Source organism: Furipterus horrens, unplaced genomic scaffold (genome assembly GCF_987537825.1).
Source record: "Furipterus horrens unplaced genomic scaffold, mFurHor1.1.pri manual_scaffold_4, whole genome shotgun sequence".
NCBI lineage: Eukaryota > Metazoa > Chordata > Mammalia > Chiroptera > Furipteridae > Furipterus > Furipterus horrens.
The window spans coordinates 202238535-202266026 of NW_028327174.1; the positions used below are offsets into that span (position 1 = coordinate 202238535).

The window sequence follows — 27492 nt, forward strand, 5'->3', positions numbered from 1 at the left end:
ACCTATGGGACAGCTATAAGTGGGCCAAAGTCGGAATCATAGGGTTTCCAGAAGGAGAAGAGGAAGAACTAGAAATTGAAAAAGTATGTGAAAAAATAATGAAGCAGTACTTCCCTAACTTGGGGAAGGAAATAGACTTACAGGTCCAGGAAGCACACAGAGTTCCAAATAAACTGGACTCAGGGAGAACCACTCTAAGACACATTATAATCAGAATGTCAAAAACTAAGGATAAAGAGAGAATCTTAAAAACAGCAAGAGAGAAAAAGAGAATTACATACAAAGGGGTCCCAGTAAGACTATCAGCTGATTTCTCAAAAGAAACTCTGCAGGCAAGAAGGGACTGGCAAGAAATATTCAAAGTCATGAAAAGCAAAAACCTACAACCACGATAACTCTATCCAGAGAAGCTGTCATTCAGGATAGAAGGGCAGAGAAAGTGCTTCCAGGACAAAGTAAAACTGAAGGAGTTCATCAGATCCAAACCGCTGTTACATGAAATGTTAAAGGGACTTCTTTAGGAGAAAGAGGATCAAACTATGAACATTAAAATGAAAACTGTATCACAACCACCAACAACAGAAGCTAGGGAACTGAAACAAAGGCAGACTAAGTAGGCAACAAGAGTGGGAAAAGAACTATAGGTACGGGGAACATTTTGGGGGGAGGTCAGTGGGGAGGGGAAGGGGAGAAAGGGAGGGAGATGGTACAGGAATTAAGGAGCTTAGTAGGAGGGAGTGGAGCAGACAGGAAGAGGTTGGGAAGAACTATGTGCACAACCAATGGGCATGGACTAAGGGGGGGGCAACTGGAGGGAAACAAAGGGAAAAGAAATTGGAGCAACTGTAACAGCATAATCAATAAAGCATATTTAAAAAAATAAAATAAAATCATGCTTTCAAAGACTGACATAATATGCTCATGATATAATCTTAAATAAATAAAAGATACAAAACTACTTAGAGATACACAAATAGCTATAATCACACTAATAATTCAAATTAAAAGAACAAATTATCAAATAAAGGCAGAGCCCTCAAAAAAAAAAAAAAGAAGTTATGGGTGATGTTTCTCGTTTTCTTTTACTTCTTCAGTATTTGCCCAATGCTCTACAAAGCCCTAATAATTAATACATTTATTTGCTCAAGGATAAACTGTCTTTCTTTTAGACAACACGGTTTTGCTATACTTGTTTCTAAGCAATTAGTAATACAACAGATTCTCATCTCCATGCTCCCAGTCTACAGAAAAACAGCCCAGACTGAACAGTGAGAATAGACTCATACCAAGGGACCTCACTAGGAAATTTCAGAATATTACAGAAACAGAGAAAAGATTCTGCAGGCTCCCATAGAGGAAAAATACAGCAAATACAATCAGAAATCAGATGCCTTTGATTTCAACAGCAACACTGGAAGCCAGCCAGCAATGGAAGAACACCCTCAAATCACTGAATGACAGTGACCCCCGACCTAAGTCCCCGCCAGGTCCAAGCCTGCATCCCTTCCCACGGAAAGACAAGCCGGCCGCGACAGGAGGTGGGAGATGCAGAAACAGAGACCCTGCAACGGAGAGCGGCACAGGGACCGCCCAGGAGAGGAGGACCACAGCTCTGCACGAGGCTCAGAGGCCACCTGCTCCAGTTGGCACATACGCGCCGAGTGACAGGCATGCTGCGGGCCATCTCGGCGGCACCCGCTGCCACGGGACTGTTCCGGACCGAGGGAGAGCGCAGCCAGGTGACCCTGGCCTGGCTAACGGGTCTGTGTCTTCACTGCGCTGATGAAGTCCCGCCTCCCCTTCTCCGCCCGGGGCAGCTGAGGACACCCGTCCCGCCGCACAGAGGGCTTCTGCTCGGACCCTTCCTGAGAGCGGGCGACCGCACTGAGAAGCGGCCGACGGAGCGGCCTCCCCCTCGGCCGCCATGTGGGCAGCACCCCCAGCTGCTGGTCCCCACCCTCGGCCTTGCCAGGGGCTCTGACTGGGGTCAGCTTCGCCTCTCCCAGGACTCACGGACACCTGTGCCCACAGACCACCCAGAAGGAGAAGCCGGACCAAGACTCAGACGCTGCTCGCCTCTGGGGGCCTCCACCTGACAGTGCCAGGACGACCTTTTCCTGAGCCAGGCTTTGCTTCCTGACTTGGTTTTCAAATAAGATGCACGGTGACACCACAGGGAGGAGAAGGGACAGTGACCGCGACAGCAGGAGCAGCAGGAGCCTCTGCAGGAGCCCGGTGGCACTGTGCCCGGCACCCTCACCTCCGGAGCCCTGCAGGTCGTGCCACCCGAGGACGGGCCCGGAGCCTCCGCAGGGCCCCACGGAGGGCGGCAGTCGCCTGGCAGAGCAGGGGAGAAAGGGACCGGGGAGCCCACACGCGACACCGAGACTCCCCACCACCCACTTGCTTTCAGCCACAGCCTGCAGCTCATGCCTTGCCCGTCGCTGGCCCCACCACGCGGGGAGCCCTCCTGGGTTCTGCGGGGCACGCGTCTGCGCTGCGGCCGCCTCCACTCTGCTCAGTGAGCCATCGGCTCTCCAGTGGCCAGGAACAGGCTGCAGATTTGCACAAGTTTTCCCTGAACAAGCCCTTCAAAATGGACTCACTCCATCAGCAGAAGAACCTACACTCTCCAGTAACTAGGAAGGACATCTCCTAGGTCCTGTTTTGAACCTCTCAAGAGATTCTGTGAATGACGGCACTGGGCTGCTTCCGTACCTCTGAGGGTCCAGTTCATGGTCCTTAGATCCGGTCACGAGTTCTGGATGAATCCGCACATGCTCCATCATTGGCTAGAAGGGATCGATCGACGAGAAAAAGGATTGACTTCTGTTACAGCTCCACACCAGTTTTATTTGACAACAGAAAAGAACGAAGGCTGAGCCTGCTATAGCCCCGACGGACCTTTAAGACACTGTGCAAAGTGAAAGAAGCCAGTCCCGAAAGACCCCGCATTATGTGATTCTGTTTATGTGAAATGGTCAGGACAGGCAGGTCTATAAAGGCAGAAGGTAGGTCAGGGATTCCGTGGGGCTGGGGCTGGGGGGCGGGGAGGTGGGATTCCTTCCCAGAACTCCCGCCCACCACTTAACACAGAGGTGGCATGTGCAGCCTGTCTACTGTCCCCACTCACCTTGACCACCTCTTCGAAGGTCTCCAAGTTCTCCTTCATGCTGTAGTGAGAGCGCAGGAAGGAGACGAAGTTGCAGGGGTACATGCCGTAGAGGCGGTGGAAGAGTGCATACACGCTGGTGTGGAGGTGCACCAGGTAGATCTCTGCCACATGGCCTGGAGAGGAAACCGTCGCGGGGACACTTAGTGGACACGAGGCTGGGGTGTGCCCAACGCGTGGGCCCGAAGCTGCCGCAGCACTGCCTGCTGCGGACATTCCCGCCTCGCTTCCACAGGGCAAGCTGGTTCTCAAACGTGCGTGGGAGCTTGGCAGACACCCCTGCTGAGAACCCCTCAGTGGCTCCCCACTTCGGGGCTCCTCAGGCCGCTCGGGGCCCGGAGGCTCTTACTGACCAATCTCGCCTCCGCCCTCTTCTCCAGCCATCGCTTCTGGGGACCCCGGAACTTCCCACCCGCCAAGCTGCCGCTACCATGACAGTTGCTGGCCCTGCCATCTAATCACCCTCGTCCGTCGCCCTGCTCAGCACGTGCCCCCTGAGGACGGCACTGTCCTACCTCGGGGCTCTGAGTGCCTTGCACTGCACTGGGTGCACACTAACACATAAACATGGCGAACAAACGTGTGAGAACCCTTTAAATTCAGAATGTAGTCTTAGCTATGCAAACTTGTAACTACAGAGTGAAAAAACATGATCCTGAAATTAGCTTTAAAAAGAGCTAAGAGCACCCTGGCTGGTGTGGCTCAGTGGACTGAAGGCCACAGCTGGCGAATCAAAGTGTTCTCGGTTCGATCCCCAGTCAGGGCACAGGCCTGGGTTGCGGGCCAGGTCCCCAGTTGGGGGCGCGCGAGAGACAACTACACATTGTTGTCCCTCCCTCTCTTTCTCCCTCCCTTCCCCTCTCTCTAAAAATAAATAAAAATAAAATCCTTAAAAAAATTTTTTTTAAAGTTCTCCCTTACTTTGAAAAAAGAAAAGAGCCAAGAGTGGAAAAAAGGAAACTCAGTTAATCGAGCCTTGCCTGGGCCCGTGGAAACCCCCAAGTCCACAGGCACACACAGCTCCTCCGTATGTGAAGGGACCCTCCCAGCCCCCTGCGCCACGTGGGCCCGTGCTCGGAGCCTGGGGCTCACACATCTCACCCTTCCAGTGTGAACATGGCATGCGGGGATTACCAAGATTCCATATCTCATGCACGTATAGTTTCTGAGTCATTCTTTAAAGGTTTTATTTTATTCATTTTCAGAGAGAGGGGAACGGAGGGAGAAAGAAGAAAAATATTCATTGGTTGCGTCTCATGTGCCCCCAGCTGGGGACCTGGCCCCCAGCCCAGGCAGGTGCCCTGACTGGAATCGAACCCGTGACCCTTCGGTTCGCAGGCCGATGCTCTATCCATTGAGCCCCACCAGCCAGGGCGGCTTCTGAGTCATTCTGATAGAGCCGTGTTCCCTGCCAAGACGGGGAAAGCCCGCTGCATTGGAAACGGGAACACGAATGAGGACATGCTGCGTTCTCCCTCCTCCTCCGTACACATGGACAGGCTCTCAGAGCCAGAGCCTGTGCTCTGTCACTGCAGCCGGGGGACCAAGGCGAGGATGCTCCAGAGCCCTCGCCGGGCCTGCTACGGCACGAGCTGGCGGTGCTTTCCAGGTCACTGCAAGTCAGGAAGTGTCACATCCTACCAACCCCTTAAGCTTCCAGAAGGAAGGTGCCTCCAGTCGTGCCGCTTCCTTCTGCCTGCAGAGGACGCGCCAGGCCACCTCCTCACGGGCTAATGACAGCACCCTCTCAGCTATGAAAGTCTACACGTCCTTCCCTGGCGGCTCACAGCCTGCTAACCCACAGTGAGAACACCCACCTGGGAGGGCACGACAGGCCCACAGGAGAGCCTTACCCGGTTTCTTCAGGCACCATGACGAAAGACGGCCGAAGACGTCACAGAAGTCGTGAAGGTGCTGCTTCCCCGCCTGCGGAATCATCGGCAGCATGGTGATCAACACTAAGACCCCGGTCGTGAGGACGATGACGTCTGTGTCCATCTGCGAAGGGAAGGCCGAGCAGGGACAAACGCCTGTCAGGCGCAGCATCAGGGCCAGCAACACAGCGAGTGACGAGGCTCGGAGCACCAAGGGACCTCAAATGAGAGGTTCACTCAGACTCACCTCCCTGCCCCTGCAGCCCTAAGTCCCCACGGTGCTGGAGGGACAGCCCCGAAACAGACTCCACAGAGAAACAGCCGAGGACCAGCCCGACTGCAGGAGCCCGCGTGGACCGCCTCGGTGCAGCTGGACGCACGCATCCATGAGGGGCCTTAAACTCGGCCGGGCGACCCCCAAGCCCTGAAGCTCAGGGATGTCCTGCTGAGAGCACTCGGAGGGGGCAGGGGAAGCTGCTCCTCTTTAATCCAGTCTTTATTTTTCCCGTGCCCATTTAGACCCCCTCCCCGGAAGCTGCTTGTGAACAAAACAAAGGAACATTTGCTGTTTTTGTTCCTTCAACCAAACCCTGAAATATTCAGTTTTTTAAATCAATTTTTAAAAACACTACACACTGACGAGTAAATACTACTTTTTAAAGGGCGGCAGCAGAAGAACAACCTTAAGAAGAAATTGTGCAGAGCGAACAAGGCTACTTAATGACTCACGGTCACAAGACTTCGGAATCGGCAAGTAAAAGACAATGTAATGACCTCCAACTGTGTCTGTAATTTAAATGCCGAGTCACAGAACATCGGGCTCACTGAAGACACTGAATACCTAATGGGTAATAAATCACCTGGACTAGCGACAGCAGCTCACCTGGCCCATAATTAAATCACGACTGTTTGCCAAGTAACTGGAATTCAGATTTAAGAAACGAGAGTTACCCTAAGACTCCCACGGAGGCTAAGACAGTCATTACTCCCAGTAAAGAAGGAGTCTGTTAGATTAATCTGAAAATAAAGTTTTAAATACGTGTAGATTTTACATCACACACCACACCTTTCATTACAGCGGACGTCTAGGAAGAACATAAAACAGGGACAGGAGAAAGTGTAATGAGTTCCAGCAGAAAGCACAAACCCTCACTTTACACGGTTCTCACCGAAGGCTTCGCAACAGCCCGTAGGCAGCGCCCAAGGCTCACCGTTTGGAAAACACTGGCAGTTCTGCCTCCTGAACAACATGGCGTGCCTCAAAACTGGACTATACCCTCATCAACCCGACTGCTTAGAACAATTAAGGTGTTAAAACTGTTCCTGTGCTCTTCCCGATGTTACATGCATGGTTCTATGACACCCTATCCATGTGACTCCGTGGCACTCAGCCCTAGGAATCAAAAAGCAGTTCGTTCCCTTGCTGGCAGAGACAGAAGCCACCCTGCAGGGTGCGGGGCCAGAGGACCCACCGGCGCTGCCAGTCCGCCATGCAGGCTGCTGGGCCTTCCACGCCTCTGTGAGGGTGGGCCCTTCCTGTCAACCGCATGTTCTTACTTTACAGATAGGAAACAAGCCCAGGAACTAACAGGGAGAGGCCCAGCAAGCCACTGTCCAAACTCACGCAGAAGCCTCTGCTCGGGTTTGACTGCGCAGAAAAGCTAAGAATAAACAGTGCAGAACAGCAGGCTGTGGCTCAGTGGGCGCCCTGCTTGGAGCTGCGGCGGACGCGCCCCAGATGGCTAGGAGGGCCCTGGGGCCCTTCTGTGAGTCGGAAGGGACTGAGGAGTGGGCTTTCCCGAGGCAAACCGCCGTGTTTCTGATGAGGGAAGGGGAGCAGAGCCAAAGCTGAGGAGGGCCGAGCAGAAAACGCTGCACCGCCCCGAAGGGCTGTCTGCTCAGACGGAGGCCGCCCGACCGTCAGCGGCGCACTGAGGACCACCCAGTCCCCGCTCCGGCGCCCGGGGAGGAACACCGAAGGCCCAGGGGCTTGCCAACTCTCCAGTTACCACCTAGCTGCCTGCCGCTCAAAGCCCCTCGGCGTCTCAGAAAGCCCGCGCACAAAGCCACTGCGCGGCCCTCGCCCACACCGTACCTTGAGACATCGCAGCAGAGAGGGCAGGAGGGGCGCCTGCGAGAGCTTGTGCTTCCAGGACGGCTGCAGGCGGATGACGTGCCCCAGCAACGAGAGGGTGGGCAGCCGGGAGGCGGCCTTGCCCAGGTGTTCGTTCATCTTGTCCAGAAGGTGCTGGAAACATGAAAGAACGAAAACACGGATCAATAGATCGAGGGGCGCAGGCCGAGGGAGCCGAGGGAAACCCTGGGCGAACGCAGGCGACAGTGACGGCCCCCGGCCCCACAAGGCTTCCCCGACACAGAGTGAGGGTCACGCGGGCACAGAGATCCCACTCAAGGCTTCTTACGCCGTGCTGGCACACCGAACGGCTGCCTCTGGCCTGCGAGAGGGCCGCCGTCTGCACGTCTGAACAAGGGCCCCCACGACACAGGTCTGGGGGGCAGGCGGGAGGCCGCAGGCCCAGAGGACACTGCCGCGCAGACCCCTTTTTGAAGTACAAATAGGCCACCTGTTACCATAACCGCAGGTCCCCCGCCTGCGGCAGGGTGCTGGAGCGGGGACGGACATCGGCTGGGCCCCGATGTGAACCAGGCAGAATCTCACAAGTTACAACTCAGCCCCAAGTGGACAAACCAGCCGTACTGTAGAAGGCAGACAACAGCCAGGTCCTCCAAGTCAGGAACTCAGGCCGTCTCCGTCTGCCGTGACAGCGCCGTTAGGCACCAGCCGTCAAGGACAGTGACGTAAGAGCAGCACGCAAGGACCCTCCAGTGCTGGGAAGCAGCCCCCGCCCCCAGGCAATTACAGTACTGGGGTTCCAGGGCTCCTTTAAACAGCGAGGTCTTTAAAAGCCTCTAAAATGTATTTCATTTTGTAAACTATTCCGGAAACGCAGGTCCTGCAAGTGGTGTGTCCGCGCTGACAACCCACGGCAGGCAGAGCTGGGGGGCCGAAGCCGCCCCCCCACCACGCTGCACACCCCGACAGTTACCTTATCATGGGGCTCCTGCAAGGTAGTCAGGATGTGCAAGACTTGCTGAGAACTGGTTTCCAGGTAATAATCCACCAAGGTGTTCACCAGCATCGGACCGCGGTCTAGACAAAGACAGGGCAGCCTCGCACAGCTACGCCTCCTCCACCCCCCCCAGTTCGCCTCCAAGGGCTGCCGGCCACAGAGCCAGAGAACGTTGCTCTGGGTGCGACCCACGGCCGTATGATGCGCCGTGGTTTTTCCTCATGTTAATGTAGGTTTTACGACAATGCCAAGTTTATTTGCCTAAATAGCCAGAGAAACACACAAAATGCGATCTTTTTTATGACTTTTGCAATTACAAAACCCCCATGTCTATGGTTAAAAATTCAGACTACATCAAAATACACAAGATATAAGAAGTCTCCTCACCTCCTACCTTGCAACCCACTTCGCAGAGATTACCCTTGACCACTGGGGTTCATGTCCTTTCAAACGCTTTTCTCCTTGTAGTACCTCAGCCTCTCTCTCACACCCACACACACCCACGTCATACACACACACACCCACACACCACACATACCCCACGTCATACACACACACACACAGTCACACACACACACATACACACACCATGTCCATCCATACACACACGCACACAGCCCCCACGGCCATACACACATACACACTCACACACACACACACACACGGTCCCCACAGCCATGCACCCACAGCCTGTGCAGGTACCCTGATCCCTCCCTAAGTGGCGCAGACACCCCCCGGGCCAGAGCCCATGGCCCACCCCGTCCTCCTTACTGGCCTCTGGCTCTCTGCTGCGCGGCTCTATGCAGTTAACTTAGCCCTTCATCTACTGAAGCACACTTGGCTTTTTCCAACCTTTCACTGCATTTCATTCAAGGCTATAATTAAATACAGATTCCTGTAAGTGGGCAAATGGTATGTGTTTTGGGGGGAGGGCTGGTTTTCTGTGTTATCCTCCCCTGAGGACATTTTTTTCATTGCTTTCCAGAGAAAGAGGAAGGGGCAGAGGGACGTCGCTGGGAGAGGGAAGCATCGACTGGCTGGCTGCCTCTCGGATGCGCCCGGCCTGGGGATTGAACCCACAACCTTTTGTTTACAGGACTCTCCCACCGAGACCCACCGGCCAGGGCAAATGTTACGTGTTTTTAAACTGATGGCAGATACTGCAAACAGGCTGAGCACCATTGTATTCTCCTGCTAACACTGTCCATTTCTATGACCAATGTTTGATGTTTACCAACCTGGGAAACAAGAACAGCTACTGTTTAAATTGTTTTCCTCTGATCCAAGAAAGGTTAAGTGGTTCTCACAGTAAAAATCACATGATTTACAGATAACACGCATGCCTGGGACCCTGGGTAGGGAGAGTCAGGGAGGTTAAGATGCAACAGGAATGGCAGAGACCCGGGTGCTGGGCCCGTGCGGCTCCCCACGGGCCCCCATTCTCTCTGTGCACATGTCTGCGTACTCTGCAGCCAAACGCTGGGGACACACGCGCAGCGACCCCGCCAGTTCTGTACGCTCCTCGCTGGCCAGCAGGGCTCTGAGCCCCGCTGGGTGACGACTGACTGGCAGATGAGCTAAGGAGCCATGAGCGTGCTCACCAGCACTGAGGTTCTCTTTAAAGACGGCCGTGATGTCATCGCGTACACTCAGCGTCGGGGAGTCCAGCATGGAGAGGAGCTCCCCGATATTCGCTTGCTGGGCCATTTTCTCACACGGACGTGCCGCGCCGGGTCCAGGACGTTCGTTACAGACTCCGCAGGCTCCTCATCGGTGCCACTACCAGACTGAGAAGAAGGAACACAACAGAGTGACAAAATGGTCTCGTTTTTCCCCACAAAAAGTACCGACATGACCAAGCAGCGCGTGTGTCCGGCGCTGTGGGAAGTGTGCCCGGAGCTGTGCGGACCAAAGCCGCCGCGGCGTGTGCGTGACCCCATCGGGGAGACACTTGGGGGGAGGAGCCCTACAGACGCAACGTCGGAGAGGACCAGCAGCCGACACCGGTCCGGCCACTGTCACAGCCCCTCAGCAGACGAGCCAGACCCAAGGTGTCCCCACTTCTGACCCCACCGTGGGCTCTGGCTAAGACTACATGTATTTTTCAAGTCGCCGATCTAAGAAGCAGAGAAACTATTTTCAGAAAAAGAACTAAAAGCATAGTATTTTCTTCTTAACTATCACTTCAACGTCTAAAAGCTAGTGCGGCTGGTTAGGTTGCAAGTCCCTGAGGTCAATACCTAGCCTGGGTCAGGGGTCCTTGCTCTGCTTGGAGGGTACACTCCTCATGCCATTGGCCACAGGAAAGGGGCATCAGGGCAAACCTCACCTGTACAACTTGAAAACTCACGTCTTTATGGCAGGGGAACAGCTGCAGCATCTTTAGGTACAAAAAAGCTCGCTTGCCCAGCAAACACACACAGTTACGTATTTCTCCCCACTTTGGTCTCTAAAGCTCTGTTTTCAAAAACAAGAAATGACTGCCACCGTCCGTCAGACAGGCACCACGCACCTTTTGCAAACACTGTCGGATACACTGCTTTCCTAATACTGAGCAACCAGCTCCTTGGTCCTCATTTGTACAGAGATAGAAACAGAGGCGAGGCTATTTGCTGGGGGTCACAAAGCTAGCAAGAGAAAAACCAGGGAAGAACTGAAATCTGAGCCCAGATCTGCCTGACCGCAAAGCCCCAAGCCCTTCACTGCAACCTTAGGCTAGCTTGTGGTTCTGACCCTGACCGCAACTCTGTGAGACAAGCAGGCATCATCCTTATTTTACAAATGAGAATAAGGGTGCTCAGAAAGGATAAACGAACTTGCCAAGGTCACACGGTAAAGCAGAGCACAGGAGGCCAAGTTCCTAGGCCAATGAATACATATGTCGCTTGCAGCTATATTAAAATAAACCCTTCTCTTTGTTTTTCTTTGAATAACCTAAACTACAAGTTAGCAAGCTTCGGTGTCTACCGAAATCACTTAGGATGCTTATTAGAAATGCAATTTCTTGGACCCTTTCCAGAACTGAATTTTGGGCTCAGGAACCTGCTTTTTTATTTTTTGTCCTCACCTGAAGACATTTTCCCCCCATTGCTTTCAGAGAGAGAGGAAGGGGGAGAGAGAGGAGTATAAATGCAAGAGAGCACTGAATGGTTGCCTCCAAAACTGGGCATCACATGTGCCAGGACCAGGGATCGAACCCACAATCCAGGAATATGCCCTGAGCGGGAATCAAGCCCTAACCCTTTTGCCTACAGGACAGTGCTCCAGCCAAATGAGCCACACCGGCCAGGGATCAGGAATCTGCATTTTGATAAGCACCCCAGGTAATTCTCATCTGGGAGACACATAGCCCTGTCTGAGAAACACTGCGCTAAAGAGTTCAGTTCCTCCCGTAATGACACCAAATGTGAAGTCGCAACGGCCCCAGAATCTGGCAAACGGTAACTGTCACCTATGCTCTCGTTTAATTATAACCTGGTAATAGCCGCTGACCCGGATCCTGCTGAATTAGAAGCTCCTTAGCCAGAAAAATCAATTAAAATGTCTAAAGGCATTTTTTAAAATATTTTATTAATTTTTTTTAAGATTCTATTTATTTTTAGAGAGAGGGGAAGGGAGAGAGAAAGAGAGGGAGAGGAACATCACTGTGTGGTTGCCTCCCGCGCGCCTCCGACCGGGGACCTGGCCCACAACCCAGGCCTGTGCCCTGACTGGGAATTGAACCGATGACCCTTTGGTTCACAGGCCGGAGTTCCGTCCACTGAGCCACACCAGCCAGGGCTCTAAATGAACTTCTGATAGCAAATCATGAAGTAGGAAGTTGCTGGGTAACACCTGTATACAGGGTTCTTACAGGTAAATCACAAAGTCAATTGGTTTTCTTTTTTATTTCCTTACCCAAGGAGATTACACACACACACACACACACACACACACACACACACACACACGTGGGGGGGGTATAAAATTGATTTTAAAGAGAGAGGAAGGGAGGGAGAGAGAGAAACATCTACGTGAGAAACATTGATCGGCTGCCTCCCGTACACGCCCTGACCAGGGATGGAACCTGCAACCTAGGTAGGTGCCCTGACTGGGGATCGAACCTGCAGCCTTTCGGCGCATGACATGGGGCTCCAACCCACTGAGTCACCTGTCCAGGGTAATCAGAGTCTATTTGAAAGGGCTCAGAAATCTTACAGCTGGTAAGACTTTGTCATAGTAGAGTTCAAACCTGGGAGGAGACACCGACCCCAGCGTACGGGGAGCTGCACCCAGCTGTGGGTGTGAGTGAAGGTAACAGCAGCCCGCCAGGGTGCGTGCTCCCCCGAGGGCCCCACAGCGCGGCACCGCACCCGGCACGGGGACACTCGCTGAGCAGTCAGTGTAGCAGCCCTCAGAGCATGTAAACGCCTCTGGGGACCACTTTCAGGACGACTCTTTAACGGCATGTTTCTTTCCCAGCCCCATGCTCATGCCACTGCAGGTAACTCTCAAGTGACCCTCAGATTTAAAAGTATTTTGTCACTCACTTTGGTTTTGTCCCTTCCCTGGCCCCAGTCTCTTCCGTGTCCCTGAAGACAGCCCCGTCAGGGCAGGGCCTCCCCCGGCAGGCGGCCCGAGCACAGGGACGTGGCGCAATTCTAAACAAAAACGGGACCACCCCAGTCCGCCTGGCAGGGGTCAGGCCCAGCCGGCTTGGACCACCCAGATCGTCTTTCAGTTTGCAAATATAATCAGGGCATAAAAGTCTGGTTTCTCAAGTTTATACTCATTCCAAAAACTTTACAGAAGGCAAAAATGAGGTTTTACCTAAAACACATTAGAGTATTTTTGGGAACAAGCTTTTCTCTTTGGTTCTAAAATCCTACCGTTTAACCATAGTTTCTAATTTCCAGGAAAAAAAATAAATATTGGGCTTTGTGTGAGTCTTCACGTCAGTGACCCAAGTTCAAGGATCTCTGATATTCTAAAAGCCCTCACAGAGCTAAGTCATCAGTGTCTGAAATGAGTCCCGTGGTGGGAACCCCTCACCTTTTTAAACTCATTCAAACAGCTCCTGAGGGCCTGCGTGCGGGGCACTGCGCAGGGCGCAGACTCGCGAGGGCAGCGAAGGCCGTGGCTCAGGGCGGGCACAGGAGGGAGGGCCCGCTTGGGCTGGACTTGGCGGTGGGTGAGAGGCCCGCGCACTAAGCACACTCTGCCGCCAGTGGAAGATGCGCCGGACACAGACACCCACTCACAGCCGTGAAGACTCTCGGCCGCTGGGAGAGAACCAAGTACAGAGAGCAGGAGCAGAACGAGCCGAAGGCCAGTGCCTGGCGAGCACACTCTGCAGCTACAGGCCAAGGTGAGGCCCATCTACGCCACACCCACCGTCTTCCGCGGCCGCAGGCCACAGCACAGAGCTGCAGGTGATGCTCTTTATACTAAGGAGCCGTGAGTTTCAACCCCCACTACTCCCCCAAACCTGTCACTCGGCCAGTCTTCTGGGTCCCGGTAGAAGGCATGACCATCAGTCTGGGGCAAACATCTAGGTGACATCCTCGTCACTCCCACGACTCCTGCCCTCACATCTAACCCATCAGCAAAGCGCTGATGTCACTAACACTCCTCGGCCACCCAGCCCAAGCCCCCATCACTGCGCCCGGACACGAGGCAGCAGCGCCCCCCCCCCACTACCTTCCTGCTTGCAGCCCTGCTCCCCTACAATTCGTCTGCCGCCAAACAAGAAATCCTGAAATATGGGAGTCAGGGTCTACCTCACTCTGTTTAAGACCATTCAATGGCTGCCCGTGGAGCTAAGAAGAGCCACACCCGCCGGTGGCCCGGAAGGCTCCACGTGACCGGCGGTGATGAGCCCCCAGCCTCCCGCTGCCTCATGGCGCGCTGCTCCGTCCCCCGCCCCTGCCCTGGTCCCCGCACTCTAACACCCGGGAAAACTGGTTCTCGCTCCGCGCCTTTGCACGGACTGCTCCCTCCGGCCCGGGTGCTCTTCTCCCGGCCCGCGCACGGCTGACTTTCAGGTCAAGTCCGGCACCTGGCTGCACATGGCCTCGGTCCTCAGAAGGCTTGGAAGCCGAGCTGTCAGCAGCCGACCCAGCAGCCTCTGGCCTCCCTGGTCACGCGTGTTTGTGATCGATGCTGTCCCCGTATGACCTAATCTACGTGCCGTCAGCAAGCCATGCACTTAGAATGACTATTAACATCTCAAGAATCATTTTCAAATAAAGATAAAACATTCTAGAAGTAACATGCAAGTTTTGTATTTTATAGGTTGAAATGTCAGTTTAAGTATAAATGTATATTTATAAAAATAAAAGCTCCAGTTAATAATGTAACTTTTATATTCAAAAACAGCTAAGAACTTTCAAATAGTTAAATATATTAACTAATAATATGAACAGTAATAGGGCAGTCAGCTATATAACTTTACAAATAACAGTAATTATTCTTTGAGCCCAATATTTACAAAAATCTTAATACCTGGCTAAATGACAGAAATTATATTTTAATTTTAACTTGTATAGAATTGCTTTTTAGTATTTATTCCAATCAAAATAACCTTAAGAACTGCATTCAGTTTGTAGTCTTTCCAGAAAAAGTCCTATTTGGGAGAACTTCACATCTTGTGAGGATGAATCAAAAATAAAATTTCTGTCACCTGAATTTTAAGTCATGAAAAATACCCAAAACCACCCTCAGCAGCATCCATGACAAACCATCTCCAAGCCAATCATAAATGTAAAGAGTATGGAGAAAACAATGTTAAGAAAAAAGTAAAATACGCACAAACACATATTGTACTCACTCAATGAAATTTCGAAACAGACTTTACAAAACACTTTACAAGGTAATTTCTGGGAGTTCTGTGTCTCTGGCGGCTAGAAATTGAAGCGGAAAGCCCGTCGGAGGCCACAGCCGCAGCCGCGGGGGCTCTGAGGCCGGCCCAGGCCGCGGCCCCCAGGTGCAGCCTCCTTCTGGAACACCACCGACCAGAGGCTCTCCTGGGACGACACTAACTGTGGCGGCCGAAGGTGACGTCTGTTCAGTGTCACTCGTGCCCCAGTGACCACAGGAGCAGCCCAGCGGCTGAGTGCCGACCAAGTATTTTCCTGCGTTGAAACCATAAACCAAAAAATCTGGCTACTAAAATGTAATACGACTGTAGTAATAAGAAACGTGTGATAAAATCTGAGATTTATGATGTGTGACACTCAGCTTGGGCCTCCACAATAGGAACGCCTGACCACGTGACACAGGTTCAAATTCATATTCAGTGGATTTCTAAAAATAGGGACAGTGTTAACGACACAGAAAATTTTTCACGAAAAGACAAATTCAGAAAGCCTCCCCCACTTGTGAGAACGATGCTTCTGCCTCCTTGTCAGACAATCCCCATCAAGTCCTACTTTGTGAACAAACAGTGACCTTCACGCGTGTTTCTCAATCCCTACGATGTAAGGCGAGGCAGCCAGGGGCCTCCAGGGGCCGCCACCGGTGGTCGGTGTACACAGACAGCAGACCGCGCACCTGCCCCACCTGCCCCCCGACAGCGGTGCTGCGGCCCAGGCCGCAAACTCCGACTCCAGCTCAGCAGCCATCAGGCCCCTAAGACTCAACCCTTCCCCACAGGGCTGCCAGAACCTCACTGTTTAGTAAGGCTCTCTCCCAATGGGACTCTGAGAAGCCTCCAGCTCCCAGAACCCACCGCAGCACACCCGTCATCCCCAGAACCACTGAAAACAACCAACAGGGAAAGCCAGGCGAGGACGTAAATGCTAACTCGCTAGCTCCGGGGTCCTCGGCCCAGGATGTCATTACAGAGTCACCCTAGAGCAGGTGAAGGGGTCGGGCGAGGGGAGTCCATTTGCTTTACACCAAATTTACGTTTAGAGATCCAAGTGCACTTCTAAGGCCCGGCATGGGTTGAAAACCTCTGCACTAACTGAATAACTTGCTCCAACACACGGGCTTCAGTTTAATTCGGTGCTTAAAACCACACTTGGCTGTTAGAACTAATCTGAGTCATGGGTCCACCAAGTACCAGCCACGTGACTTTAGACAAATCAGCTGGCATCCCAGAGTCCGAGTCTTCATCTATAAAAAGGGGATACACCAAAAGCATGGCTGTGAAGAAGAAAAGTAATGCATTTAACAGTTCATTACTAAATACGCAATTAATAATCACCCACAATCTGACCAATTACCTCGTGCCACAGACGGCCTGGTTCCTGGCAAGCAGCTGAAGCCACAAACGGTAAACCCTGCATGCACAGGGGCACCTACGCACCAGCACAACCAGGGGCAAGGTGACTGATCCCCTTCCGTCTTCCCTAACCGGTGGGCTGAGTTGATACCTTACCTGTTCTGGGGACAATCAGTACTTCAGTTTCCGTGGCTGTCACCCTGGTGTCCTTCATGGTCACTGGAGGGTAAAAAAACCACATATCGGTACATGATAATCCTACAGAGAAGGGAACCCAAACGCAGTCAGAGAAGCTGACGGTCACCAGGTCCCACGTCCTTCCGACTCTGGCTCCGACAGGCGGCCGTCTGCTCTCCACTGGAACCAGCACTTACCATCACTGGGCACACTCGCCTCTCCCTGTCTACATTTCTGGACAGCTGGCTGCTAGAAAATTCTTCGTGTTGTGCAGAACTTGTAATCTCTGCCTCTTGTGGACTGGTTATCAGGACCATAAACAAATGGACAGGAAGGGAGTGGTCAGGAGAGGCTCCTGAAGCAGGGGGTCCCGAGTGGAAACCCAGGCTCTGCCGTCTGCTGGCTGTGTGGCTTTTGCCGATTTATCCGAAGTCTCGGGTGTCCAACCTCACGGCGCCTCACCTGTTAAGCGTGAAAAGCAACGGCCTCTTCCCCTAAGGCTGTGCGGGGACTGGCGGAGGGGACGCGTTTCCAGCCCCCGCACCGTGTGTGGCCCAGAGCGCTTGCTCCGGGAGCCCCGGGAGGCAGCCCCCGCCGCAGGCCTGCGTCACCCCAGCGCACACCGCCTCCCCCCAACCAGGCCTCACGAGCCACCTGTCATTAGTCACTGCCCATGTCCCCCCCACTAGGCCACAAGTCCCCTCCAGGAAGAGAAAGTGGCGGATCTGCACGGCGACAGAAACGCTCGCCCTGAGTGTCGTTCTGCTTCAGGCCGCAGGGCCCGACAGCGGCGTTACGGGAGGACCCGCTGCCCTTGTTGGCTGAGTGGCTGGGAGTTAAGTCTGAATGAACAAAGCCGAGGTCCCCTTCCAAACACCACCGCCTCCACTGAGTCCACCCACGGGACCAGCAACAAATACTTGTGAGGGGCTGTCGCTTCTCCACTTAATTCCTCCTTTACCCCCCTTCCTGTCCACATGACCTCACATCAAACATCCATGTTAAGTGTGAGCCTACATAGATACACGCATTTCAGTTTGCTTTTAAGATGCGGGCCCTTCCAAATGGATGGAGGTGCGGGGTGGATCACGCGACTGGAAGCTCCGTGAGGACAGGGACCGACGGGCCCCCCAATGGACGCCCAGAGTCTAGCGCAGCGCCTGCCACACGAGGGGAACAACCCGCTCTTGTGAGCAAAGACCCCAGCGGCCCCTTCGGCAGCCGCTCCCAGGCTGACGACGGCGCACGAAGCGGAGCCTCACCCACCCCACGCACCGGCTGCCCTGAGCACGGAGGGGCCTGGAACCACAAGCCCTTCCACAGGCCCTCCTGGCAAAGTCGGACCAGAGGCCCAAGCAACCCTCTAACAATTAACACCCCTTGCCCCGGACGACGAGGTAACTCTCCTTCCTCCAGGAGCGCACTCCAGGCATCAACGCCACGGTCCTCAGGGGCAGCGCGCACGTGTGTGCGGCGCTGGGAGGCACGCTGGCCTTTCAGGCAGGGAGCGCTTGCCCGGCTGCTGTCACCCGACCAAGTAAAGAGCTGGAATGAAACACGGGAGCCTCTAATCTTCAGAACCGTTCCAGCAGCCGGCAGTCCAGGGAGTCACAGCGACATCTCCTTGCGATTAATCACAGCTGGATCTTTTACCTGAAAAGCATATCTAAGACGCGGGTAAAACCAGGATACAGACACGATGAGCTCTCGCAGCCTGCCCGGCCAACATCACTGTCCTAGATAAAGGCACTGGCACAGGGAACCAGAATGTGTTTGGCCAATGCTCAACATCAAGACTCCTCAACGCCTTTTTCACTTCACTAAAAAAATGACTGCAGCCCTGGCTGCTGTGGCTCAGTGGATTGAGCGTCGGCCTGCGAGCCAAGTGTCGCTGGTTCGATTCCCAGTCACGGCACATGACTAGGTTGCAGGCCAGGTCCCCAGTTGGGGGCACGAGTGAGAGGCAACCACACAGTGATGTTTCTCTCCCTCTCTTTCTCCTTTCCCCTCTCTCTAAAAAAAAACTAAACAAATTAATTATTTTTTTAAAAAAATGATTGCAATGGCAATAAATCAGCATCTCTGGAATGTTGGCATGTCAAAGGCTGCCTGCCATTATTGATGTTTTAAGTGTTCACTTTCTGATTTGTACTTAAGTCCTACGAGGTAGGATCCTGCTGGCCAGCCAAGTGCCAGGTGGCCCCCAGTTCCGTGATCGGAAGTGAGGAATGCAGAAGACCCTTGTCCGAGGTGTGTACACCCCCAAAGGGGATGGAGGGAAACACGTGTCAGAGCGTAATGGGGCCAATCCCTCGTTTTAGCTTCAAAGGCCAAAATGGAAAGAGGCGTGCTCCCAGGTGGCCACCTGCCCTTTGGGTAGTCTGAAGAGCAGCTCACCTAAATGCAGCACTGTAACTGCACTTCTACAAGCAGGCTTTCTGAATAACAACAAATGGCAGGTTTGAGGAAGAGGATGAGGGCTCTAGTATTCTGAGATTAAACAGGAGTTCACCTTAATGTCATCCTGCAGGTGTTTACAGGTCGATGGCTATGTGCCTGGGATGACACACGAACTCCAGCGTGCCTGCCTTGTGCAGCTGTCATCAGCAGGACCTGCAGGCATTTGTCACAAGCTGCTGTCCTCGGAAGAGGCACGACGGGCTGTGGGAAGACTAAGGGCTGCACATACCTCTATGAACGCCAGTGGCAGGTACGTACAGGCCTTTAGACAGTATCTTATCTGAACACAGCAGCTGACTGTTCAGACCTCTGGGAAGCCAGTGCTGTGTGTGGCCTCCCAGCTCCCAGGAGTCCCAGAACTGCCAACCACACAACACAGGGAACTGCAGAGCATATCACCTAAGGCCATTTCATACAGCCTCGTCTGTGATGAAAAACACAACCACAGGTATAAACGAAGGCAGGTATCTCTTCACTATACTTGCTTTCTATACTTAGGTTTTTATCTAAAATAACTCGAAGACAATTCAGACACAGGTCCTGGAATAAATGGACTATTTCATTATCAAGTACAGTAGATGTAGTACAGAAATATTATACTATTATGTTAATAACACCGGTAAGAACAGTGTGCTAGCAAAACCCTAGTGTACTCACACTGTCACACTTGGCTGTGAGTGGTTTCTTAGAGTAATACTCTAGCAAGCAAGCGAAGCTGCCTCCAGCACAGATGCACCCGAACAGGGTGAGATACTAGCTCCAGTTCCTGCCTCCTACCAGTGCACAGAAGGAGAGAAGGGGGTAGGAAACACTACTTAGCATGTGAGCAAAGCAGTTGATGGCAAGACCTGCCAAAACGGGTAGTCATGTGTGATCTAATGGTCTCGCAGGGCTAGTCCTTCTCAAGGTCACCGAAGCCAGGGCAGGAGAGCTCCTGACTCCCATTCAGAGCTGTGCCATTAGCGAGCCTGATGGACAATTTGCTGAAGCGTATGTCCTACTTCAAAGGTTGCCTGCAGGGACAGAGCCTGATTTTACTAAGGTGTATTTCTTTTATAAATAATGTTTCTCATGTTTTGACTTTCCATAAACATGAACAAAATTATTTACCAAGAAAATACAGTCCAGACAGATATTATGTATGTGTCAAAAAGTCACTACATAGAGCTTCCCTTAAAAGAAATCTCAGCAAACTGAGACTTCTTTTGGACTAAAACAGAACTATCCAGAGTTTTGGCAGTTTAGGACCGTGGTCCTAAAAGGTGACCCTCACACCAGCAATGTGAGCAACACCTGGAATTTGTTAGAAATGCAAGTTCTGGGGCCTTGCCCCGGATCTCTGAATCAGCAACTCTGGGAGCAGGGTCTTCCAGGTGATTCTGATGCCCAGTAAAGGCTGCGAACCACTGGTTCAGGGAGAAGAAAAGAGAATGAAGGCAAGAAACATTAAATATGTATTTTTATATATACTTTGAGGTTCCAAGGGGGGAGAAGCAATGCATAAACCTGGGGAGAAAACCCAGTGCCACTCTGCCAGGCGTAGAGGGGCCGGCACGGGCTGAACAGCAGGCCTGGTGAGCCCACGAGTCACAGGCCTGAGCCCTCTCCTGCTGGTTTTCTCGTGTGGCACCTAAAGCTGAACTTCCAGTGAGGTGTAACCAGTCTCCCATAAAAGTCTGACAGCATAATTTATAATACAAACAGTCCATAGTCTCATCCCTAAAAGAGTTGGGCCTTTCCTACCTACTGGTTAAAAAAAGAGATTTTTTTCATAAAGCCCAAGTCCGTTTTTAAGAGCGGTAATCTAGCTAGAACAGCAATTTTCAACCAGTGTGCCACAAGAATTTTTAAAACATGCAATACCTGACCATTCAGAGGTCAGGGGCACTGACCTCTCTTCCCTTAGACTGTCAAATAAAAAAATAGCAGCCAACACAACAATAGCCATCTGGTATGAATGAATCAAAATTATACCTTTCTTTTTCTTTGTCAGATCAGCAAAAAAAATACATTTTTTGGTGTGCCACAGAATTTTAGGAATTAGTTTATGTGTGCGGTGAGATGAAAAAGGTTGACAATTGCTGATCTAGACTGATAGGCTGAGCTCCAAGCTGGACCTATGAGGTTCCCAAAGCCGTACCCAGTATTTCCTATCTCTGTAAATTTTCCTGGTGGCGATGGGACGGGAAGGGGTATTTGGTCCACAGTTTCCTTGAACTGAGTCTTCCCCTCCCACCCCACCCCCCAACAAAAGGTTAAGAACCGTTGACCTATGACTAAGTTTATGAGATTAGCAGTTCAGACAGTTTAACACAGTGAAATATTAAATTTGGGGGCTCTGGAGTCAGCCAACAAGGTTCAAATCCCAGCTCAGCAACTGAGGAAGTGACTTCAGGCCTCAGTCCCCACACCTCCCTATCCCACGGCTGTGGGAAGTTAATAGGATTGTTATGTGTCAAATACTTAGAACAGTGTTTGGCTCCTAAGTACTTAGTGAATAGAAACTCTATTACAAAACTGTTACTCCAAAACCAAATGTATTGCTGGATGCAACAGGTTCAGCGGTCTGTCAGTCCAACAGCTTGTATCTGAAACACGGGTGAAACCACTCTGTAACCTCAAATGTATACTTCCCCGCTGGTTACCGCACCGAGCGCAGGTCTCCGCAACTGCACGCGTTACGGTCGCTACATTTGCTCCCCCACCACGGCACTTGCCACTGTATCTCCCATCACCAGCGGAAGGGCACACCTGTCCCTCGTTACTCAAATACTTTGAGGTCTTCACTGCCATTATCTGTACACAGTGACCTGTGAGTTGTAACCCAGTAACGACCATGCCTTCTTTTGTGTCAAATCTTGGTTTTTAAGGCACTTTGCTCATTAGATGATAATCTGAACTCATGAAACCTTTTAAAATACCAGTACCTTTTACTACGTCCCGCACAGAACAAAAGTTGGTACTGCACAAGAGAAGGGACAAGAAGTCCTGAGAATGAATGGAGAGATAATGACTTTTTTATTCTTCCCCCAAAAGACATTAATTTCTAGTAATTACAAGCTTAAGAAGTAAATCAGAAAATTGCTGATGGTAGACCTCTTTCAGACCAACTTAAATGAGAAAAAATTAGTATTTCATGAAAACTAAATTATATTAAACAATGAAGAAAAAAACCTCAAGTGTTTGAGTATATACTAAAAAGTTATAGGTCTAGCCCTGGCTGGTGTGGCTCAGTGGACTGGGCACTGGCCTGCGAACCAAAGGGTCACAGGTTCAATTCCCAGTCAGGGCACAGGCCTGGGCTGTGGGCCAGGTCCCCAGGCACATGAGAGGCAACCACACATGGATGTTTCTCTCCCTCTTCCGCCCTCCCTTCCCCCCTCTCTAAAAATAAATAAATAAAATCTTTAAAGAATTAAAAAGCTGTACTCAGCATTCAAACCTGTAGCTGCAACCGAGACGTGTGTCCTGACTGCGAATCGAACAGGTGACCCTTTGGGTCACAGGCCTGCGCTCAATACACTGAGCCCCACCCGCCAGAACGAGGACACGTTCCTTTCATGACTGCAGCTACTTAAATGACCAACAAAACTAATCTCTCAAAGAGAGACTTATGAGAAACTTAAAGGAAATTACCTTTTAAAAACAATATGATATAAAGGAAAAGAAACAGGTCACCACTCAACAGGTCAGGCTAAAAGTCACCAATTTCCTTCAATATCAGAAAGCCATTAACACTCTGATTTGTCAGGAGGACCTTAAAAGACAGAAATTTAGGTTTAGGAATACTCTAACTTACAATCTAACGCTCTTCTTTCACAGGTGAAGGAACTAAGGCTCAGGAAACTTAGGTGACTTGTTCAAAGCTGAAAGCTATCTGACTCTTAGAAAGCTTGAAATGGTTGATATATGGCTGTCTTCGGCTCATCTGCATCCAAGAGTATCACCCTACTAATTCCTGGAGCAGCTAATTTTCGTCCACGATGGCCCTGGAACCCAGGAAAAACAGGTACCTATATCCTGACAAACTTTCAAAGAACACACAGCTGAAAGAGTGTAATTTAGTGCCCAAAATTCACTCCACTACACACACACCAGAGGTTAGAAGCCGTTTTTAAGAATGCCTCTGTGGCAAGTTATAAATCAGAAGGAAAAGAGCCAAGTTAACACTTGAGGGCACTGGTCCTCAACCCCTGGTGCACATCCCAGCCACTTCTGACTCCTCCCAAAACACGGGCGCCCATGGCACGCTCCCAGGCCCACCTGCTCTGAGGTCCGGCACCGGCGACCAATCTCTAACGCTGTAGGACCGCCTGTTTCAGGCGATGTCACTATTTTGCAACCGTCACACAGACAGGCGCATGTTTGATTTGTCCCAGCGAGACTGGTCAGTTCCATTCCGCACAGGAAACCGGGCATGCACAGAAGGGACGTGGTGGCACCACCCACGCGCAGCAGAACGGAGGGCTCTGCTCTTAAGCCAGTGCCTCTAACTGGGAATCGAGGACCACCCAAGCCTTCAAGACACCAGCAAGTGCAGGACGGCATCGCCTCCCCGGCCGCGATGGAAGAGGGTTCTGGATGAGACATTAACCTCAGTGGGAGGCTATTTCCCATTCACATCTGCAATGACACCCCTACGTGTACACCAGGTGCTTACCGGAAATTCTGCAGCCCCCGGGGCCACCATGAGGAACACTCCCTGTCTGCGAAGCGCCCCGACTGCCTGACGCGTGACCATGGGAGGAGACACGCTCCCTGCACACACTGACTCCGTTTCCACGCGTGACGGTGGGGACGCGTCCCCTGCACACCCTGTGTCCGTTTTCACGCGTGGCCATGGGGGACACGTTCCCTGCATCCCATGACTCCGTTTTCACGCGTGACCGTGGGGGGTGCGTTCCGTGCACACCGACTCCGTTTTCATTCGTGACCGTGGCAGACACATTCCCTGCACACTGACTCCGTTTTCACGTGTGATTGTGGTGGGGCGCGTTCCCTGCACACCAACTCCATTTTCACACATGACCGTGGGATACGCATTCCCCCCGCACACCCTGACTCCGTTTTCACACGTGATCATGGGGGACGCATTCCCTGCACGCCCTGACTCCGTTTTCACGCATGACCATGGCAGACGCGTTCCCTACACACCAACTGCGTTTTCACACATGACCGTGGGATATGCATTCCCCCGTACACCGATTCCGTTTCACATGCAGCCAGCCCCCCAGGGCCAGAGCGAGGAACGTTCCGTGTCTGCGAGGCGCCTCGCCTGCCTGACGCGTGACCGTGGGAAACACGTTCCCTGCACACGCTGACTCCGTTTCCACGCGTGACCGTGGGAGACGCGTTCCCTGCACACCCTGCCTCCGTGTTCCCGTGCGCGCGCTCCAGGTTTACTCGGGAAGGCGCGACTTCCGAACGCAGGTGGCCGCTCCGGCAGTCCAGGGCTCCCAGGGGCCGCGGTTTGACCTCTGCGGCTTCGCGGCGCCAGCACGTGTGACTTCCGATGACGCCAAGCTGACCGCAGGGCTACAAATCAAAGGCTCCGGGACGATCCGCTTCAGCACCCTGACCGCACGCCCCGGGCAACGCGCAGTGCTTCCTGCAGCAACGCCAGCGAGGGCTTTCGTAGGACTTCTCTGCGCAGCAAGCCCACGCGCTGAGTGAGAACGGCAGCTACGCCCGGGGCCTAGAGCGGCGCGTCCACGGGCACAGCGCGGCTCCCACCCACAGCGCAGACGGCCTGCGGCAGCGAGCGAGCACACCCCGCTCAGAAGCACAGCCGGACACGGGCACCTGCGCACACCCCTGGCCAACCGGGGGACTCCCGCCACTTCCGGGGACCACGGGCCGGCTCCGCCGAGTAACGGGCACAGGGGCGCGTCCCGGAAGCGCAGAGCGGACAGGTCCAAGGTCCTGGATGCGTCGGGCCGCAGTGCCAGGCCGGCGCCGATGCTGCCAGAGGGGCTCTCTCCGAGCCTCAGTTTCCCCTTCCGAGGACTCGGAGGCCGTGGCTGCGAAGCACTGGCCCGGAGAGCGCTCCCCAGCCGGGAGCTGCTGTGATTAGGGGGGGTCGCGCCCCCTCCCGAGACACGCCGGGCAAAACTCGCGACGGGAAACACAAAGAAGGAGCGTCCTTCCCAAGCGTCTCCGCCTGCGAGCCGTGCGCCCTGCAGCTCCTCCAATGAATGAATGGGCGTCGCGGGCGGCTCCGCACGGCGCCGGCCCCTACGACCCTGCTCGGCCGACTGCAGGTAACTGTCGCTCGCCGTCGGTTCCGCACCCACAGGTCCCCCCGGAGCGAGGCCCCACGGCCCTGCACCTTCCGGCCGCGACGCTGAGTCCGGGCGGCCCCGGCGGCCCCCACGCCCACGGGCAGCCGCCGCTCGTCTCCCCCGGCCCGGGCCCCTCGCCACGAGCCCTGGGGGCCTGGCCCGCCGGCCCGGCTCGCGCCCCCGCCCTCCGCGCCCCCCCGGGAACCTGTCACCCCCTCCCAAGTGCAGCGCTGGCGAGGGGGTTCCCCTGCCCCCTGTCCCGGGCGCCGCGGCCCGGGCGTGCATCCGCCCGTGCCCCCGGCCGCCGAGGAGGGCCAAGGGCCGGCCAGGCTCGCCTCTCCATCCCACGGACCCGCCAGCCCAGCCGGGCCCACCGGAGACAGCGCGTAGTCAGAGGGAGGGGACAGCTTTCCCAATCCCCCTTCCCGGGGTCCCGTCCCCCGCGAGCGAGCCCCTCGCCCCCGCCCCCCCAGGGCCTCCCCGCCTGGGGTCATGGTGCCAGGGCAGCCCCGAGAAGCCCCCGTGAAAAGGGGGGGGCGACACCCCCATACTCACCCACCGTCTCCTCCCCCTCAGCTGTTTACCTCACAGTCCCTCCAGCCTACAGGGCGCCGCCATCTTGGACGTACAGCACCTCCCCCGTCGTGAAACGTCCGCGGAGGCCCGCGGCCTCCGCCAGGAAAAAGAGTCCCGCACGGGGTCCCGCCTCTCCCTCGAGCCCAACGGCAGAGGACCGCCGTCGGCAGCCCCGCCGGACGGAAGCGGCCGTTCTAATCATTACTGATGACGCGAATCGGTCGGGAAGGACCGAGGAGAGTTTATAAGGTAGCGGGGGGAGGGGGCGGGGACGGCGGAAGGATCCCGAAATAAGGCCGCCGAGGGATCTTGTGACTCCGAAGGAGGCAAAAAGAAGGGCCGGCGCGGGGGGCGGAGCCACCGAGAGAGCGAGGGGCGGGGCGGGGTCACGTGGCCCGGCCGGCCCGGCGGGCGGGGCTCCGGTGCAAGAGGCGTAAACAAGTTCGTGGGGCTGGGTGTGGTTGGGGTGCCTGCCGCCCTCCCCGGGCTTCTGCCGCTCGCAGACCCGGGGCCGGGCCGCGGACACGCTGGGGCCCGCGTGGGTGAAGGGCTCGCCGTGCAGACTCGCAGCAGTGGCAGCGCGGCGCCGCCTCAGGGCCGCCTGCCTTTGCGCCGCGTTTGCAGAAGCCCCCTGCGGGGAGCCGCAGACCTGGGCGCCGCGTCCCTGGAAGCCGCCGCGATAGGAACGGGCAGCTTTATTTATTTACTCATTTATTGAAGAAAAAAAATTTTATGAGTTTATTGGAACCAAACTGACAATTATGGGGAGGCAAAATAGCCACCGATTTTTAAAAATCCTCCCTAGAGCCGGTGGCTTTCAAAATCAGAACCACGTGCCCAGGCTGGCGTGGCCCAGTGGGTTGGCACTGCAAGGAGACGTGTTGCAGGTTCGATTCCCGGTCGGGGCACGGCCTGGGCTGCCGGCTTTGTCTCCGACCGGGGCGCCTGCAGGAGGCCACCGATCCCTGGTGTTTTTCTCCCTCTCTCTGCCCCTCCCTTCTCCCTCTAACACTAAATAAATCTACAGATACAAAGCAGCGTGAGAGGCGGCGGAGAGGAAGATGAGGTCTCCGGTGATGTCTGAAGGGCCTTCTCAAGGCCTGGGCCTCGGCCGGGGTTGGTTTTTTTACGCGTGTCAGGTTCCCCCATGTTTGCTGGGGTCGGTTGGTTCATGCCCATTGCGGTGCGGTAGTCTGGGGTGTGAGGATACCACCGTTTGTGATCCTTTTTTTTTTTTTAATGTATTGGGGTGACATTGGTCAATAAACTGATGTCTGATGTACAGTTCTTTAACTCCTCATTTGTATGTTGCATTGTGTGTTCGCCACCCAGCTGGCTGGATTTTAAAGGCCGGAGAGGTAGGTTTGTATTAAAAAGAAACGGGAGAGGGGGCTGAGAAGAAGCAGGTGTTCTGGGCCGGGCACGCCCTGCAGCCAGAGCTCCGAGGCAGGAAAACACTGGGTGAGTTATGCGGAAAACCAACCGTGTCAGGGCCTGCCGTGGGAGCGGCCAGCGAGGGGGGCTTCGTCAGAGTGGGACAGGACCGGCGTGGGCTGTGTGCTCTCTCCGCGGGAATCAGAAGGCAGCCCCTCTGGGCCCAGAGCCCCAGTGCATTTCTGCCCCTGCCCACTCACCCCAGCCCTCCTGGGGCAGT

General features: G+C 53.9%; 1 protein-coding gene across 1 annotated transcript in view; it reads right to left on the minus strand.

Annotated features, from left to right (window-relative positions):
• TSC1 (TSC complex subunit 1) overlaps positions 1-25890 on the minus strand; it is a 43657-nt gene extending 17767 nt beyond the window's left edge. Inside the window, exons 1-8 of the mRNA XM_090274940.1 lie at positions 25818-25890; positions 16501-16563; positions 9740-9925; positions 8115-8218; positions 7142-7294; positions 5026-5170; positions 3134-3288; positions 2719-2792 (exon numbers count right to left, since the gene is read on the minus strand). Coding sequence (XP_090131066.1) covers positions 2719-2792; positions 3134-3288; positions 5026-5170; positions 7142-7294; positions 8115-8218; positions 9740-9845 — 737 coding nt within the window. The 5' untranslated portion in view covers positions 9846-9925; positions 16501-16563; positions 25818-25890. The remainder of the gene's footprint in view (positions 1-2718; positions 2793-3133; positions 3289-5025; positions 5171-7141; positions 7295-8114; positions 8219-9739; positions 9926-16500; positions 16564-25817) is intronic.
• Positions 25891-27492: the final 1602 nt, after the last annotated feature.